The sequence below is a fragment of the Papaver somniferum genome, unplaced genomic scaffold (assembly GCF_003573695.1).
Source record: "Papaver somniferum cultivar HN1 unplaced genomic scaffold, ASM357369v1 unplaced-scaffold_107, whole genome shotgun sequence".
Taxonomy (NCBI): Eukaryota; Viridiplantae; Streptophyta; class Magnoliopsida; order Ranunculales; family Papaveraceae; genus Papaver; species Papaver somniferum.
Window position 1 is genome coordinate 3,638,300 of NW_020619603.1, and position 19,838 is coordinate 3,658,137.

General features: G+C 36.6%; 2 protein-coding genes across 2 annotated transcripts; both read right to left on the minus strand.

Annotated features, from left to right (window-relative positions):
• Positions 1-5,345: 5,345 nt before the first annotated feature.
• On the minus strand, positions 5,346-11,772 carry LOC113327895 (ABC transporter B family member 19-like). Its single transcript, XM_026575013.1, has 7 exons — positions 10,642-11,772; positions 10,335-10,389; positions 10,063-10,238; positions 9,031-9,491; positions 8,146-8,695; positions 5,927-7,816; positions 5,346-5,693 (listed from the first exon to the last, which is right to left on the minus strand). The coding sequence occupies exons 1-7, from the start codon at positions 11,770-11,772 to the stop codon at positions 5,346-5,348; spliced, it is 4,611 nt and encodes a 1,536-aa protein (XP_026430798.1).
• Positions 11,773-13,292: 1,520 nt separating this feature from the next.
• On the minus strand, positions 13,293-16,870 carry LOC113327741 (50S ribosomal protein L9-like). The gene is made up of 6 exons (XM_026574871.1): positions 16,747-16,870; positions 16,433-16,612; positions 16,175-16,309; positions 14,891-15,001; positions 14,082-14,174; positions 13,293-13,715 (listed from the first exon to the last, which is right to left on the minus strand). The coding sequence occupies exons 2-6, from the start codon at positions 16,571-16,573 to the stop codon at positions 13,551-13,553; spliced, it is 645 nt and encodes a 214-aa protein (XP_026430656.1). The 5' UTR covers positions 16,574-16,612; positions 16,747-16,870; the 3' UTR covers positions 13,293-13,550.
• Positions 16,871-19,838: the final 2,968 nt, after the last annotated feature.

Consider the following 19,838-nt stretch of genomic DNA (forward strand, 5'->3'; position numbering starts at 1 on the left):
CAATCGAATCAAATCATCTTTGTTTCAATTGTGTCTTGTGTAGTTACATAAGATCTCATAGCAATTGAACAACTCTTTAACTAGTTCATTTGAGTCAATTGAACTAGTTATGGTGAAGAAGAACAAGGGTAATATGAAATGCTCATATGGTTAACCTTTTTGGTTACTATGTTGAACCAACATACACGTACACGTTTGGGCATGGTTTTCGCAAACCCAGTAAACGTTTACCCAAGTGTGTGTCACAAGCTAAGTTTTTGATCTAACGGTTGAGAAATATTAGCTTGAATCTAAATCAGGTTTTCATCTAACGGTGAATAAGGATTGCTTTGTAACTAAGTCAAAACCTTGATTTGAAGGTTATATAAAGGAGACATCTATCTTTGAGCAAAACTAATCCCCACACGTCCGTGTGATACTAGTGCGCTCGCTAGAGTCGATTCTCCTTTAACCTTTGGTTTTCTTCTCTAAAACCAGGTTAACGACTTAAAGATTTCAGTGGGATTGTGAAGCCAGACCGATACTACTTTTATCGTAGTTGTGTGATACGATCTTGCATCTTCTATCGTACGAGTACAATCGATTGATTGGCTTGAGATCGTGAGAGTTCTCTTATAGGCAAGATAAAGAAGTGATAAACATCTTCGCCTCACTATTTATGATTCCTCGAAAAACTTCCTGTGTAGTTAGGAAGGATTGTATAGAGGTGATTAATTAATCTAGGTTGTTCTTCGGGAATATAAGACCGGATTATCAATTGGTTCCTGTTCACCTTGATTTTATATCTTAAGATGGAACAAAACCTAGGGTTTATCTGTGGGAGACAGATTTATCCTTTGATAGACTTTTCTGTGTGAGTAAGATATGTTTATTATCAAGTCTGTGATTTTTGGTTGCAGCAACTCTTGGTTGTGGGTGAGATCAGCTAAGGGAATCAAGTGCGTAGTATCCTGTTGGGATCAGAGGAGTATGAGTACAACTGTACCTTGGATCGGTGGGAGACTGATTGGGGTTCAATTATAGTTAAATATGAAGTTGGCTTGGAGTAGGATAGTGTATGTAGCGGCTTAATACAGTGTGTATTCAATCTGGACTAGGTCCCGGGGTTTTTCTGCATTTGCGGTTTTCCTCGTTAACAAAATTTCTGGTGTCTGTGTTATTTCTTTTCTGCATTATATTTTATATAATTGAAATAATACAGGTTGTGCGTTCGTGATCATCAATTGGAAATCCAACCTCTGGTTGTTGATTGATATTGATTGATCCTTGAACATTGGTCTTTGGTACCGTCCAAATTATCTCTCTTTGATAAAGACTCACAGATTTCTATTAGCTTGAGTAAAGATCAAATCGAGAGATTGAGATATAAATTCTTTGATATATCTTTTTATTGATTGAGTCTGACTGTCTAGTTGATTCTCATAAAAAGTATATTGGATTTTGTCCATACAGATTGCTAAGCGAAATATTGGGTGTTCTTGTTAGACCCCCGCTTTTTCAGTATGCAATTTGGTGTATATAGATTCCCAATGGAACATGATAAGGAAACATTTCTTCCCAATGGATACCAAGTTCACCGAATTAACATCCAAGATGAAAGCTGAGACCAAGAAGTTGACTCTTGAGGCCATTGTCCAGTCCATAGGAAAATACGTAGGGTCTGAAATGAGGAAAAATGACAAAAATAACCATAATGATGAAAATGTTAAAGAGGATAGTTTAGAAGAGGTTAAAGATGACATTTTCGATGAAATGGGAGAGACCATGGCACGAGAAAAACAATTGTCCCAGAGGCTCAAAAAGATTGAAAGGACCTTTCAGAAAATGGGTGAAGGTACAATAGATACACATGAGCGATATCCTTATCCCGATATACGTTTTCCTCCTTGCTTCAAATTTCCGAAATGGATAGACATTATGGATCTGGATGCCCGAAAACCCATATTCGTATGTATGTCGGGTATTTAAAACCATTGGGCATTAATGATGAGTTATTAGTACAGTTATTTCAGAAAAGTTTGGCCGGTACGGCCTTAAAGTGGATGATGAAGACAGACCCAAGTCTAGTTTCGACTTGGCAGGATATGGTCGATATGTTTGTGAGACGGTTTATGTTGGTCCCTGAAATTCAGTTTACTCGGAAACACCTGGAGGCAGTCAGAGAAGAACCCAATGAGGCATTTACAAAATTCTTTCCACGTTGGAGGACCAAGTCGTTAGAGATCGATGAGAAATTAACCGAAGAAGAGATGGTAGATATTATAATGAATTGTTTTAACCATGAATATTGGAACCGACTGCTATCATATTACCATTCAACATTACATTCTTTATGGAAGGCGGGTTCACAGATTGATAATGCATCGGACACGGGAAGAATGACAAAATTGACCAACCTAGAGGACTCTAATGGAAATAATTACGGAAGGGCCACATTTACAGCCTTGATAAAACAGATTAGGAAATATTTGATATCTACTCTTTCTAAGAATAATCATAAGGGGGTGCAATACACAGATTACAAAAATTAATACATCAAATAGACATCGCTAAAATCAGGCTGGATAATCTTTATAGATAATTGTTTCAAGAAAAAGGATTTATTTATGAGCTAGCTTTCATTTATTATTTTCACTTTCTGATGTTCGACTAGTCTTGTACCTTTGATTTCTAGGCATTTGTGTCGGGTATTATTTGTACCTGATTCTTTAAGCATATATATGAATTCAAGAGTTCTTTTTCTTATAAATCTGCTCCTTAATACTACCTTCGTTTCTGGAAAAATATTAGTTTTACTTTTTCATTTTAGCTTAAAACTAGGCCAAATTGAAAACGTGGAAATAACATTTTTCTAGAAATGGAGGGAGTAATTATTTAGTTAGAATGAGACAGAGAAGACAAATATTGTTTTGCACACAAGTCATCACCATGACACCATTCATTCACTAGTGAGTTGTTATGGTTTAACGCTGAGTAAAGCCCAAGCTAAACGTATTGTCATTTGTTGTTCAATGGTTCTATTTCTTCTTACAAAGCCCATAACTACTGTTTTTTCTTCTTTTTATGAAGCATGCCAATAACTACTTGTACCACGTTCGAATAACACTTTCGACGTTGAATTTATACCTTGCCTAGTTTCCATAAATGCAGGGTCGGACCTGAGATTTGGCTGCCCCGAAGTGATGGTAAAATAGTTGCCCCATCCACACTGATACCCTTAGTATCCTTTGTTAGTCTTGATGAAAAATCAAGGTATAGAGAGACAGAACAAAGAGGAAGAACAGACGGAAAAGAAGAGAGACTACATTGTGTTTACTTATTTTCACTATCATTAACAAAGGAAAAAACAGATGCCTTTATAGGACATTACAACCACGACTCATCACGTTAAGCTACCCTAAAGACTAGGAACCATTAACACCGTAACTACACGATTCTTAACAGAGTCCCAACTACTGACAATATGTGTCCGTGTTAATACTAGTCACACAAGACCAAGTCTAAGACTTACCGAGTAGTTTCACCAAACCCCTTCTTTAACAAGCTAGAGCTGCGACTCTTTTCAAACCAAATCTATTCTCTCTAATACTAAAATTGGGATTTAAAGTTGTTTATGAACAAATACTAAATCAGTAAACAATGAACAATTGAATTGAGCATCTAAAGTTTTTCCCTAAAATATTAAATTTGGATTTTTGACTTGGAAAACTCAAAAAATTAAATTGAATATATATCATGATCTTTGTATCTATATAATGAATATCTTGCATCAGTAATAGTTTATCTCACCATTCAGTTAATGGTCGTCGAGTCTGGTCGATGGCACTGACGGTAACAAAGAAAGAGAAAAGGGTCTTAAACCAGAGAGAGAACTATTGGGGGCTTGAGGCTAAATTATGATTTTGACATTTTTTTAGTCTTCTATATTACTACTTATTTACAGTGGAGGGTCTTTGAACAAAATTTATATTTTTATTCTGCTACTTCACTTTCTTACTTATTAGTCCTTATTTCATTTCTAATCACAGTTTAAACCAGTTTTCTTTTGTTATTCACGGTGATAAATGCCTTTAGAAAATTACTTCTTTTTAACCCTTACAGTTGGTCTAATTTAACTGAAAAGTAAAAACAGCTAGCAAACTTATGGTAGGTGGTCTGCCTCTAAAAAAATTGCACAATCAATGTTTTGATGTGCACTTTCTTCTAGTTTTTATCTATTCTAAAAATGCACCACCATCAGTCATTTCATAAGTTCCATTATCCCTTTGTTGGCCAAACTTCCAACCAATATCCCTTTAACACCCTCATAAGAGTTTGAGCAGTGATCTACCTTGACCCCAATCACCATTACCATTACTAGTTTTGCACTTAATAATCATAATCTCCATTTTGCAATGGAAAATGATGTCATAATCCATGATAATTACCTTGTCTTACACTCTTTAACATAATCACAATATGACTTTTAACACCAAAGTTAACTTAATTAACCAATCGACTTGTTACTAGTACGGTGAATTGTAACGAACGCAAAGCGTGACTAGTGTCGTAATACAGTGCCCAAACTATCGGTCGAATCAAAGACGCCATATCATATTTTTAATTAAAAACTTAGAAAAATTTAAGGTGTTTATCATAAGAAACAGTCGAAAGTACTTAAGAAAAGGCGATTGAAGAATGCAAGTCGTGGCGTTATGCAAGTGATGGGGAGGTGGGCATTGTCCAAAAATGTAGTTTTCATGGCTACTTTCAGGTTAACATCATCAACCTAATCAAATATACAAATGCATATGGCTAATGGTAGGAATATATAATGATATCCTAGTCAGACGCATTAGAAATTGTTGGGCATCAAACTAACACCTAACTAAATATTACATAAAATTTTCTCAAAACCGCAGTAGTTTCATTTGGTTTGAAACTGTGTATAAATAGTGCCTGTTTTAGTGTAAAAATCAGAATCAACAACTTCTTACTCCTGAAGTTTGAATCAATACACAGGGAATGGATTAACCATGCTGGAGAAGCAGGGCACGTGCCGACCGATCTTCTTGTTGAGAGACGGAGCTCCGCACGTGCACTAGCTCTCCATCTTGGTTCCATTCCCTTGAAGGCAAATTGCAGAATTCATCTGTTCTGTCATGGCGATTCCATCCAGATAGTTTGCATTATTTACTGAGGTCAGCTTCGTTCTTGTTATTTGATTTTGACGAATTTATCCTCGGATCATTTTTATTTTTTCTTTAAAATAACAGGGTATTTTAGTAAAAAACCACAAAATCGTCATTAAAAATTGAGTTCTTTAAATTACCACCATATATATATATATATATATATACTAGCATTTAAGCTAGTGCATGGGACTCCATTTCGGCTCGAACAAGGTTAGCATAAGCACCATCAGGATGGGAATCCATGAGTTGTTGGTGACTACCAAACTCAACTACAGAACCACTTTGGACCACAGCTATGCGGTCTGCCTCTCTGATGGTTGAGAGTCTATGAGCCACCACTATAGTGGTGGATAACTTCGAAACCCTCTTTAGAGCCTCCTGAACATGTTTCTCTGATTCCAAGTCCAATGCACTGCTTGCTTCATCTAGCAATAATACATTTGATTTCTTCAGTATGGCTCTGGCTATCGCAATCCTCTGTTTCTGTCCACCTGATAATTGCACTCCACTTTCTCCTACCTGCATTTCCAAATCATAAAATTTTCATCAGAAGGTTCAGGGATCAGGATTCAGGCTACCGGCTAGCCAATATCAGAGGGTTCAGAATTCAGGATTCAGATTACTGACTAGCCAGTATCAGAAGGTTCAGAATTAAGGGTTCAGGGTAATGCACCTCTTCATGCACTCATACATATAGGTCGTGATTTTTGGTATAAATTTATAAAAAAATTCAATGTGTAATGCAGGATTACCTCGGTGTCATATCCTTGAGGCAGACTACTGATGAATTTGTGAATATAAGCTTCTTTTGCAGCTTCTTCAATTTCAGCCCAAGATGCATTCGGTTTGCCAAATGCAATATTCTCTCTTATAGTTCCAGCAAACAATGCCGGTTCTTGTCCAACCAAAGCTATTTGTTCCCTCAACCCCTTCACATTCATCTCCCTGATATCCACCCCTCCTATCATAATCCTCCCTCCATTTGGATCATAAAACCTCTGAACCAACCAAACCACGGTCGATTTCCCAGACCCGCTTCCTCCGACAAGAGCCACCATAGTCCCTCCTTTCACCTTCAATGAAAAATCTCTCAACACAATCACCTCTGGCCTTGATGGGTACCAAAATGTCACCTTCTTGAAGTCAACATTTAATGGTTTCGATCCGTCAATCTTGTTTCCCTTCCCTTTGTCGCCATCAATCAACGGTTTGCGGTTAATGATATCAAAAACCTCTGGAACAGCAGTAGCGGCCCTCGATGTGTCAGGTGCAAGACCTGCTAATTGGCCGACTGAGAATGAACTTAGAACCAAAATTAAGAAAATCTTCGATACTTCACCAAAACTTGCTTGGTCGCTCTTTATCAAATAAGCTCCGAACCATAACGTTAACGTGTAAGCCCCGTACATGGAACCTTGAGAGAATCCGAGTGCTAAACCTAAGATTTGTGACCGTTTCGCAGATTTCTTCTGCGGCTCTGACAAAGCTTGGTGGAAAGAAGAAACTAATCTTTCCTGAGCTGAAAATGTTGCGACTGTACGAATATTCGAGACTGCACTTGCCGCAATATTACTAGCTTTCGCGTAGGAACTGTTGTCTAATCGTGGTCCGACATTTATGATCAAGCTGAGATAACTTGCTCCAAGAGTGAACGGAGTTAAAGCCGCGGACAACAGTGTCAGTCTCCAGTTAAGGACGAATGATATTGCAAGTCCAACAGCAGCAGAGGCTACGCCCATTAATAACACCGAATATCTATCGCCAAGAACGGAACGGCAGCCGACACAGTCCATCGACAGCCTCGAAACAAGAACTCCGGTGGAATTCTCGTCAAGATCGAACCAACCTGGTTCTTGCTTTAGGATTGATTGAAATAGCAAGTCTCTCACTCTCTTTGTGAGTTTTGTTCCAGCCCAGCCACATAAACCTTGTTGTCCTGTCATAGAAATGATACACCCAATGCCCAAACCAACCAAAGCTAAACAAAGAACCCCAACATCTTTTTCGATTTTGGAAGTCTCGTCATTGAAGTAGATTTCGAGAGCTTGGCCTAGAATTAGTGGGAAAATAGAGAGTATTGCGCCAGCATGCATACCCAACAGAAACCCTAGCATGAGTTTAAGAAGCTCCGGTTTTTGCAACTTCCATATCTCCAACATTTGAATCTTACTTGGTTTGGCTTTCTGCGTATCGTCTTCTGCATCTATTTGATGTTTGCGTATGGGCTTTGCATAACTCGTTCTCGATATATCATCATCAAAGGATTGATCATAAGCTGATGAATTCTGCGCCATACTGTGTTTTGGGTCTGGTTGAGGTGCTGTTTCAGAAGCAAGCTTGACGAGGTTGAAATATGGTCCAGCTCTGCCCATTAACTGATTGTGATCACCAATGTCAACTACCGAGCCATTGCTGAGGACAGCAATGGTGTGTGCATGTCTAACTGTTGCTAGCCGGTGAGCAATGACTAGAGTTGTACGGCCAGCGGATATCCTGTCGATGGATTTTTGAACAAGAGTCTCTGACTCGGGGTCTAATGCACTGGTGGGTTCGTCTAGCAGAAGGATTCTGGGATTTTTCACCATAGCCCGGGCAAGCGCTATTCTCTGCTTCTGTCCTCCAGAGAGTTGAGTTCCACCAACCTGCACACAAGTGCCAAATGTTCCATTATCCGAGTCAGATGTCGTTTGTGAGTTAGGTTTGACTCGCGACTTGACTCAGACACGTTTGAGTCAGAAAATAAAATGTTCCTGACTCATGCGAATAAGCCACTGACTCACATATTTTTGAGTCGGTTGAATCAAATCTGATTCAAAAAACAAACACATTGATTTAAATCACGACGAGCTAAATGATTTCTGTCATATCCAGATGAGTCAAATTTAAAAGAAAAAAGAAAAAACATGATGGAACTGTACAACAGTCTGGCATCTTATAAATCTTGATTCTAGAGAGGCAGGGAGATACAGACCTGAGTGTCATAACCTAGCGGAAGCGCAGAGATGAAGCTGTGGCAATTTGAAGCAATACAAGCAGAGATAGCATCATTCTTAGTTGCATTTTCATGACCCATCATCACATTCTCTAGTATTGTACTGGCAAATAGAACCGGCTCTTGGCCAACCATGCCTATCTGGTCCCTCAACCACTTCACTTGAAGTGTCCTTAAATCATGACCATCCAATTTGACCGTACCTTGAGTAGGATCGTAAAACCGCTCGATTAATGCAAAAAGAGTCGACTTGCCGCCACCACTGGGTCCAACCAGTGCAAGAGTCTTTGAAAGTGGAACAACCAAGTTTAAGGCTTGAATGATCTGCGACATGGGTCTAGAAGGGTACGCGAAACTCACATCTTTGAACTCAATCTTCCCTTTAACCACACTTGAAGGAAGACTCTTCCCTTCTTTCATGTTGTATGGATCAATCTCTGGGATTCTGTCAATGATTTCAAACACACGACTCGCTGCCACCGTTCCTTGCGAAAATTGTGCCAAATACGATAGCGACAATGCCAAACTCCTACACAAAGAAAAATGGTGGTGGCAAAATGTTATATACCTACAAAGTGACTCCATGTCTGGATCTGACTCGGCACGAGTCTGTTTTTCGGTTTGAGTTAGAAACCTGACTCGAGATCTGACTCAAGCCAGTTGAGTCAAAGAATAAATTGCCCATGTCTTGCATATTTTTGAATCAGTTGGAATCTGACTCAATAAACATACACATTGAGTCAAATCCAGATGAATCAGGTGATTTCAGTTAGATTCATACGAGTCAAACCCATAAAATAAAATAAAAACAAACATACGTCGGTAATAAACAAAGATGCAAGTACTGAGTGAGTGAGAGAGTACCTTCCCCCCACATTGACACCGAAGAAACAAGCAATGGCTGCACCACCAGATATCTCATTTCTAGCAACTAACTTAGAACCATACCAGAAAGCTAAAGCCCACGTCGAGTAAGTAACCAAATAGATGACTCCAATACCAGCACCTTTAGCAAAACCAATCTTAATCCCAGAAGGAACTGATTCCTCCAACAACGTCCTGTATTTGTGTACCAAACGGTTCTCGGCCACAAATGAGATGACTGTTCTAATCGAGCTTATGGCTTGCTCTGCTATGTTACCTGCTTTTCTATATGAAAGTTCTTCTTTTGTACTTAAACCAACGTAGATTGCTTTATACGCGAAACCGCAAAACATAGTCACTGGGGTAACTGACAGAATGACTAGTGCAACCTTGTATGACTTGATGAATCCAACAATGTATCCGCAAATGAAGGTGAATATGTGATGTACAAAATGAGGCATCTGTAGCAAATCCAAGTATCATTTATGTGATTCAACGCAGTAATAAACATCGAAAGTTGCAGTAAGAAAACAAATTACATATTTTCTAGTTTTTACATCTACTGTAAATTAGTTCTAAAAAGCGTATAACCATGCTCTCTCCGTTTCAGAAAAAATGATACTATTATTCTTTTTTGCAAAAATATAAAAGCTATCAGTTTTTTTTTTTTTTTTTCTGAAATGGAGGTAGTATATGCCTAGCATCATTGAGTATACAACATCATACAAGTCAATATAACAAATATTTTTTGTCAGTGTCATCCGGCCGGCTGTTTCAAAAATACAATATATATATATATATATATATATATATATTTTGTTAACTGTTGAAATTTTCTTAGAAATATCCAATCATTTTCATTGTTAACTGGAGATTAATATTAGATAATTCCCATAGGAGCTAACAATCTGACATTAGTCCAATTTTAGCTATTTTTAGTATACTCATGAACAGATAGCTAATCGAAGTAATCGAACAAAACAAATGAAAAAAACAAGCTAGGGAGATATTAAAGAGGGAGAAATTGTTTACCTTTTCTCCCATGACTTCTTGGATATGAGCAACATCGCTTGAAATGCCATGCATGATATCACCAGTGCTAAGATTGGTGTCAAAAAACCCAACATCTTGTCTTAGTACTGCTCGTAAATACTCTCTTCGAATACGTTGCGCTGATCTCTCCCCGACCATTCTCCAGCATGTTATCTCTGCACATAAACATATACAGTACATGAAAATGCCATCTATACATGCATCCGTGTATGCATGAACTAGGCTAGTTCAACTAGCTCTGGTTGTCTTACCCATGTATGCTCCAACTGCCACTAGAGCTGCAAGTCCAGCCATGAATAGTGACACCTGAAACAACAATCAAGTCCGTAAACAGAATCAGAAAACGAAGATAAAATTGCAAAAACAATAAAGAAATTTCTTTTTTTTTTTTGCAAGGAATCAGTTTACCGAAAATTGATAAATATTCTTTTGTTTCAGGAAAAATGATACTTTCACTAAATTTGGTGCATTTTTATGTAAAAACAAAAAAAAAAAATGAAAATATCACTTTTTCTGAAACTGAAGTAGTAAAATATCGGAAGAGTTGAACATGTATACCTTCCCCACGTCATGCATCATCTTGTTCTTGTCGTCCGTAGCTTCGATAGCAATCTTGTTAACAAACTCCCCAAATAGAAATGAATACCAAGGAAGTGATCCTCCATTGATGAGAGCTCCCAAACAACCAAATATTATGAGAAGTATATCAAACTTTGTGGAGTATTTGAACAAACTCAACAGCCCAATTTGCTTACTTATTATCCTTCTATCATCCTCGTCTTCTTCGTCATCATCGAACCTTGAATCTTTACTAGAAACATCAAACCTTGAATCTTTACTAGAAACATCATCGTCGTCGTATATATCGTTATGATCAGCACCACCCATGTGTTTCCAGGGAGCAGCATGACCATGGCCATCATGACTGCGTTGTTCAGAAACAGCTGCACTATAGGCATCATTGTCGATAACCACCATGTTCTTTTCTTCAAGATGCTCTTCACCATAATTGTATCTTTGTTTCCGAGCAGGCAACGTATACTCATGGCCATAATCAATATCATCATCATATTTTTCCGCTAAAGGACTATTACCAGCATCAACACTCTCTCTGATGATCCTCAGCCGGTTCGGAACGTCATGACGCTTCCAATGCTTAGTACTAGCCACAGAATCATCACCATGGTTACTATAACTTTGGACAAACGATGAACTAATATTATCCCTAGCTACATAGCTCTTTAGCTCAAGCCTACTAGACGATGAAGGTGTGTTGTATGTGGCTGAATACGCAGGATTAGTGTAGCCACGGTGAGAAAGGTAAAAATCATTGGCCGAGCGTCTAAAAACACGAGAACCTTCAAAAGGTGTATTGGTACCAGTGTTAGACCAAGGTGCAGGGCTGAAAACAGCGCCAAGGACGTTGTTATCGTCACGCCATCCATTGGTAGGGTTGAAGTGCCATGAAACTTCATCTTGCCATGATGTGTCATTAGGTGCTGAGATATATGTACTTGCAGGAGATGGGTGGCGTCCGAATCTGCTGCTACGCCTTGAATGCGTACGAGATCTAGAGCCAACTGGTGTAGTCGAAATAGATTGCTGGCGTGAATCGGCTGGTGTGGTGTAGTGGCGTTGGCGGCGATACTCACGGGATCGACTCGAGGTAGAGTAGAATGAATCACCCATCTCTCATGAATAGATGAGCAATATTGAAATCTGAAATGGTGATGAGCTAAAAAAAAAAACCAAAACTGATTCTTGATGATGATAAATTATGGATGGTGGGTAAAATATGGATATATAAGGAGTAGAAAACGTATTGTCGAGAACAAGGGACAGCAACTTAGGATTAAAATATGATGAATTACTATTCAACTTTTGGAATGCAATGTCTTGGATTAACCCGCCTGCATGTCCAGAATAAATAATCAATGGCCTACGTTAGATAAAGAATCAAATCTTGCAATAATTTGATGACATGCAAATGGGTAATAACAAGCTGCAATAACATGCCAATAGTACTAACCGAGTAAAATAACCAACCAGAATAGCCTAGTTGGCTAAGGGCCTCAAATTCATAGTTTGAGTTTCAATTCCAGTTTGTTGATCCATTGAAAACTTCATTTTTAACTAGAAAAATATAAAATTCACGAGCAACGAACGTTTATATGGATAATGATTTTTTTTCCTTATAACATCTAAACAGACCCACTATTTAGACAGCTTAAAAACTGACTCTCCTTTTAGGATACTCGGAGCAGAAGTTAATATCCAAAATAAAAAAAGAAAATTTCTATTTTTGTAAAAGTTCTTCCCAAATTTATTCCCAACTTTAGTTTATGATTTTTCTAACTGCTTCTAAAATTCAAAAAGCCACAGTGCGCAACTATTTATTTATTTATTTATTTATTTTCTGCGAAATGGTTCTTTTATAAGAAGTGATTTGCAACTGGTATCTACAGGTTCGGAGCAAGATAAAAATCCCTCACCGACTTGGTCCATATGAAATCACTCGTTCCTTTACTCTTTGGCCCTTTTTGCTTGGTTTGTTCACTGATGTTCAGGTTTTGGAAGAGCCAGATTCTATTAAAACAAATAGTGTGTCAAAAATCATTCCTTAATAAGAGTTTTCTTCTTGTCATTCTAATTGATTGATGTCACATACGTAATTCATATAACCAGCTGATAAGCATGTTTAAGGGTAATGATAAAATATAGCCGACGACCCATGATCAAATCGGCATGTTCACTTATTCAGAATGATCCAAGGGAGTAAAATGAAGCCGGCTAGAGATACCTCAGAGGATTGTTCATTTGAATTCTTGACAAAAATTTTATCGGATCAAGGAAACTTTTGTACTGTAACTCTGTAACTTCGCTTTTGACTCACCGGAGGTAGGTTTTCCGGCAGGATTCAGGCGCACGAAAGTCAACTGTATTTGACCAAAGTCAATCACTTATCTGTAACATAACAGTTAGTGTGCACACAACAAGCTCCATCACTATATCGTGTCATAAGACACATAACAGTTGGCGCAAAGAAGCCCAGTCGCTATCCCGTGGTTGAAACAGTTGGTGCATATACAAGAAGAGAAAACGACAGGTTTTGATAGGATTCTTGCTGTTTCAAGTAATTCAGTTTCATTGTAAAATGAAATCTACAACATTATCAGCAAACATCAATACAAACAAAATGAGATTCTCCCTTCTCGATGAATCTACAACCTGTAAAATGAGATCCTTAATGTAAAATAAAATTATTTCGCATTGATTTGTTTTTATTTTTCCTCCTGTAACAAGTTTCTTTCGCATTGATAAGCACGGCAAGGGGCCCTAAAGAGACAAACTCATTCAACAAGGCTAACTAATATCACATTGTTGACAGTATCCAAAAAAACCGACAGTTTTGCCATAAAAAGAAAACTAAAGACTAAGTGGAGATATATTTGAGAAAACATACTAATTTATTTTCCTCTGACTTTAACATCTAAAGTCCATCGAACCTTTCCCTCTGGCAGCGGAATTGACTTCGGCAGATGCAGTGGCACCTCAAATGAGCCCACAGTTGAGAAGGGCTCAGGTAAGTACAAGTTTTCTGGCTGGATATTCACACAAAGTTGCCTTGCCACCTGACATGGTGTATGAACAATATTAACATTTTGAGGACAAAAGCTACAGCGAGGGTTATCATCCGCAGATGAATTCTTTTATTAATACAACATTTTTCCCTAACAGTGTACATAAACCGTTTAACCATATTTCAGTAAAAAGGGAGGCCCTGATCTGGAAACATACTGCCACTTCAATATGTCATTACCAATCAGTGTGGACTCAACAAGTTCTGAACAGCAATGAGTGGTTGTAAGCCAATTACCTTAGAGGTTAAAAATGACAGAGCCCTAAATCACATTTTGAGCCTCTCTTCCAAAAAGATGCTAAATTCCTAGGCATTTGTTATGAGAAAATATTTACAGAGAAAAAAAGAGGATGCGTACCTCAGCCGCAAGCTCATCTCTGGTCACAGGTGATTGTAATTCATATACGGTCGTACCCGACTCTTTGTTTACCCGAATCTGCCTCCTTAGTACCTATAAAATTCACATCACTAGGGTTATGCTAAATTGAAATATCTACATAACATCATATCTACATCATCAAAAAAGATGAAAAAATACAAAATGAGTGAAGCATCAACCGGTCATTCATTAACTACCAGTTCGCAGCACCAAGCTGGAAAAGTTCAAACTTGGCTTAAACTCTAGTTTACACACCCAACAACCATGCATTACAAACAAAGCAGTAATTGCATCCCTGGCAGTGCAGATGTGACAAGGTCTAACATAACCCCACACCTTAACTCTGTCATACACAAAATTAAGTTGATCATATACTATCTAATTGATACAGTTGAGTAAAAAATAAAAGAAATGGGGGAATTTGCATACTAATATCAGTCCAGCAGGCAGATACCATGGAGCTCAATGATCTAAAAGTGCGGTAAAAGACACATTCCAACTGAAGCAAAAGCACTCATGGAAGCTATCGTACCGGCCAAAACAACTACAATTGCAAGTTCTGGGGATTGTATAATTGTAATGGATGCTGTACATCAATATCTAAACTAAGATGGAAAGATTCAATCCTTATCCCGGATTTCCTTCTGACAAGTCTCCTTTGCAAAATTGAAATGTACGTAAAACTCTAAATGGGATAACAGCTTAGTTAAATAACACCAATGCACAAATTGTAAGTTTAATAAAAGTTCTGTTTTTCACAAATGAAAGAAAGAAGAAAGAGAACCCACCAGTCGAGCATTATCTAAGCGTTTAGCTGCTGTTTGATATTCTTTCATCTTATCTTCCTTCGTCTTAGGAACAACTTTCACCACCGTCTCCACTTCCTCAGGCTGCTGAAGCTGGTCAAACCATTTAAACAAGTTAACGAATGTAAATCTAGCTGCTCATAAAGCTGCACTTAGAAGTTCATGACTAAGTCTTGACAAGAACATATATATAGAATTATGAAATGATTATTCAAGCTGGCACATAAGCATCAATGGATTTTCAGTGCTACGCATGCTTGAATTTACTCATTTTATCTAGGGAATTGAGAAGGAGATCCAAAATAATTTCCAACCATGTAAGTAAAAAAAAACGAACTACTGCTTAACAACTCTAATTGTGAGAAGATGTTTGAAACAGCACAGAACGGGAGAAAACAACAGAATAATGAGAACCTCCACCAAACAACCCTCACTACTCGTCAAAAAGTGGTAACAAGAACAAAATAGTTATCAGACAAGTCAAGTGAATACTACCATGATAAAACTTTTCATAAAGGGTTCTTTGCTAAATAGTCATAATGAGCTTGACTACCATGATAACACTTGTCATAAAGGGTTCTTTGCTCAATACTCATAGTGAGCTTGCCGATGCACCCGATAAAAAGCTTACAATGGCTGAACAAATTTTTAAGCCAAGGTGTTCTCCTAAATGAGTGGTTCCAAAAATATGAGGCGCAAGTAGAAGGGAGAAATGACATCCCAGTGCAACCCATCCGCGCATAATATCAGCATTTCTAATTCACAACAACTATTTGTTATAGATGCGCCTAAGTGACAAAGTAATTAAAACTACTACAGAACAGAACGGAAAATACTAGGAGTACTGAGAACTTCCACTTAACAACTCTCACTGCTTGTCACAAGGCTGTTACCGTAAAATAAAGCAGTAATCAGATGAGTCGAGTAAATATTAACTACAATGACAAAACTTGTCATAAGGAGTTCTTCGCCCTGGGAAAGCTTACAACAAATGGCGGCACCATTTGCAGGAATACATTCAGAGCATAGGGTGTTCTCCTAAAATGTGAAGTAGTCAAATATGGTCCCTAAAATAAGCGAGCACATGACAACACAGTAAAGTACATCAGAGGCAAAGTAGAAGGGATATGATGACATCCCAACGCAAGCACCTTTGCCCATAATATAAGCATTTGTAATTCACAACACCTATTTTTTACAGAATCAAAACAAACCTACTCAATCAAATTAAAACATCCACAGGGTACAAAATTGAAGATGAAAAACCTTGCGTTGTTGTCTGATAAGGTAGGCATACTTTTCGATATTTGGTACAGCAAACATCTTCGGCATCAAGTGATTCCTGAAATATCCAGGAGCTACCTCCACAGTCTCACCAGCCTTCCCAAGCTTCTCCACACTCTAATAAACAATCATAACATAAAACACCAAATCCCTAATTATCAATAAGACCAAATCACAAAACTATTAAAACTGAAAAATCTCACAGAACATTAATCATTATCATCATATAAATCTGCTTACCGTAGTAAGAATGACTTCCAATTTTCTATATCTAAGTCCTTGACTAGCAAACAGCAGCGGATGAGTTATCGAATCGGAACACCGTTGTGGCCTAATGAGTCCCCGTAGAACATTTCTGCCACATCGAATGTGAGCAGCCATTGTTGAAATCCTTCTACTAATCCTTGATTACCTTTCCTCCTGTATCAATCAAATCGACAAAAAAAAAAATCAAATCGATAAAAACAATGTTCGCAAAACCCCTAAATTAAGAAAAAATTGGGGAAAATTGGAAGAAAAAAAAAACAAGAAGAAAGGATTATTATGATACTGACCTTAGAATCTTACTGTGAATGTTGAGGAATTGAAATATTGGATCCTGATTTTGGATTTGATGATGAATCTCCTCGCTCAGCGATAAAAGTCTAAAACCCTCTTTGGCTCTGTGTTCTGAGAAAGTGAAAATGAAGACGAAAATGTGATATGGTGTTTCGGAAGGGTATTAAAGTTACGGCGATCCTTAAATCAGAGCCTTTAGATTGGGGTGGGTAGAGGAATAGAGGTTTTGAATCCGTCGGTTTTATAAAGTAGGAATTACCTATAGGTACTAATATAGTGGTATTAGTTAGTGGCAGGTCCACCCACTAAAGCCCAGTAATCGGAGGTCCATAATTAGGCCTGTCAATATTTGTTTGATATCCGGTATCCGTTTCCGAGTATTCGAGATCCTATAGGATTTTATCCGTTTTATATGATATCGGATATCAGATCGGATATTTTATCGGATATTTCTTCCTTAACATATCGGAAACGGATTAGACCCTATCCGAAATGTTAATATCTGATATCCGATAGTATAGGAACTTATTTGTAATTTATCCTAATTTCGAGTCTAGTATCGGATATTGTCGGATAAATATCCCATAAGTGTCAATTCTGAAAATGTTTTACAAGGGTTTTTAAGCTTTTTTGTTATAACCGGATACTATCCGATATTTATCGGATATCCGACGGCTTAGCCTATCGGAATCGATATCTGATTTTGATATCCTATAGGATATTATCGGATATCGAATATTCGGTAATGCTTAACATGTCGGATATCGGATTTCTAAATATCCGACGGATATTCTTCCATTGACAGGCCTATCCATAATTAAAAAAAAACATAAAAATGGACCCAGTTTGTTAAGTCCAGGTCTTGTACACGTGCGGAACCTATTAAGTAGATATTCAAATTTCCCGAAATAGCCTTCTACTATAACACAAATATAATCTAGGTATTTTCATTTTTCTTTTCATGCTCAGATCCGTTATTCTCTCTCCCTCTCATCTTCTCTGCTACTGCCTCTTACGAAATCTTCTCTCCAATTCATTTTTTCTATGAAGATTGCTTACGAATATCTTTCGTGGTTTCCAGGTAATCTTCTCTCCATATTTTTTTTTTGTTTCTCAACTGAAACATGAAGATCTGATCGAGTTCGTGACGTTTTCATCTTCGTATAATGGATGCTTGATTGTTCTTTTAGGGTTTTTAATATCTAATCGTTTTATGAATGCTTGGTTGTTTATTTTATTTTTACGAAAATAGTTCAGATCTAGATGAATAATCACGTTTTTTGTTCATTTCTTCAGTAGATTTGATTATATCAGTTTCATCTTGTTGGTTTTAGATTTGTTTGAGTTTGTTTTTGTGTATGAATCGACAGTACGTATCTACAGTACTGACAAAAACCTAGCTTTACAAACTTTTTTTATTTGATTCACAATTACATATACAAAATATATAAATAAAAGTGTTTCAATTCTGTTTTTGCATAGATTCGTTAGTTGTTTTTGACATACAACTGATTTTTAGATTATGAATCAGCAGTACATATATGGCATACTGAAAAATTCTGCTTTGATTTTGTTAGTTTTTTATAGTATTATCACTTTTTTTTGTCTGATCCAGAAGTATATATATATGAAATACTGAAATAAAAGTGTTCAGATTCTGATTTTTCATATATACATTAATTACTGCTTTGGTTTGTTATTATTTTTTATAGAATTTTATCACTTTTATTGTTTAATCCAGGAGTACATATATGGAATACTGAGATAAAAGCTTTTCAGAAGTACATATACGTCATACTGGAAAATATTTGCTTTTGATTTTCTCACTTTTCAGAAGTACATATATGGCATACTGAAAAATATTGCAGTACATAGATGGCATACTGAAAATTTTGTTAATTTTTATGGTTTTGTTGCCTTTTTTTTTGTTTTATCCAGAAGTACATATATGGAATACTGAAATACAAGAGTTTCAGAAGTACATATATAGCATACTGAAAAATATTGCAGTACATATATGGCATACCGAAGAATATTGATTTTATTTTTTTATTTTTTTTTATAGTTTTATTACTTTTTTGTTTGATCCAGAAGTACATATATGGAATACTGAAATAAAAGTGTGCAATTCTGTTTTCACAGATTCATTACTTATTTTTGACATGAAATTAATTTTTAAGTTATGAATCAGTAGTACGTATATGGTATACTGAAAATTGCTGCTTTGGTTTTGCTATTTATATAGTTTTATCTTCTTCTTCTCCTTTTTAATTCGGAAGTACATATATGGAATACTGAAACAAAAGTGTTTCAATTCTGCTTATTCATAGATTCATGAGTTTTCTTTGACATGCAGTTGATTTTTAGATTATGAATGCAGTAGTACATATATGACATACTGAAAAATACTGGTTTGATTTGGTTTTGGATTCTCTGAAATCGATTTCCGAATGTTATAGCCTAATAAATATTGAACCTTTTTTTGCAGGTGGTGTTTGTATGGGAAATTAAAGGAGAAATGAGAGTGTGGGATACAAGTCTATTGCTAGTTTGTTTGTTTTTTTTTTTAAATAGTTTTATCATTTTTTTGTATAATCCAGAAGTACGTATATGAAATACTGAAATAAAAGTGTTTCAGTACTGTAATTTTATAGATTCATTACTTGTTTTTGACATGCAGTTGATTTTTAGATTATGAATCAGCAGTACATATATGGAGTACTGAAATATACTGCTTTGGTTTTGTTATTCTTTATAGTTTTATTAAAAAAAAAATTTGATCCACAAGTATATGTATATGGAATACTGAAATTAAGAAATAAAAGTGTTCGATTCTGTTTTTCATAGACTTATTACTTGTTTTTAACATCTATTTGTTTTTTAGATTATAGATCACCAGTACATATATGGAATACTGAGAAATATGTTGTTTCACACGTGTTTAGTTGTAGGGTATAGTAGTCATTTTCTTGATTTAAAAAACTTTGGACTTTAGGATAAAGATAAAATCCGGTTGGACCTTACTATAAATAACTATATGGGCTTAGGACCAAACAACAAATTTTCCTTTTATAAACGAACTTTGATC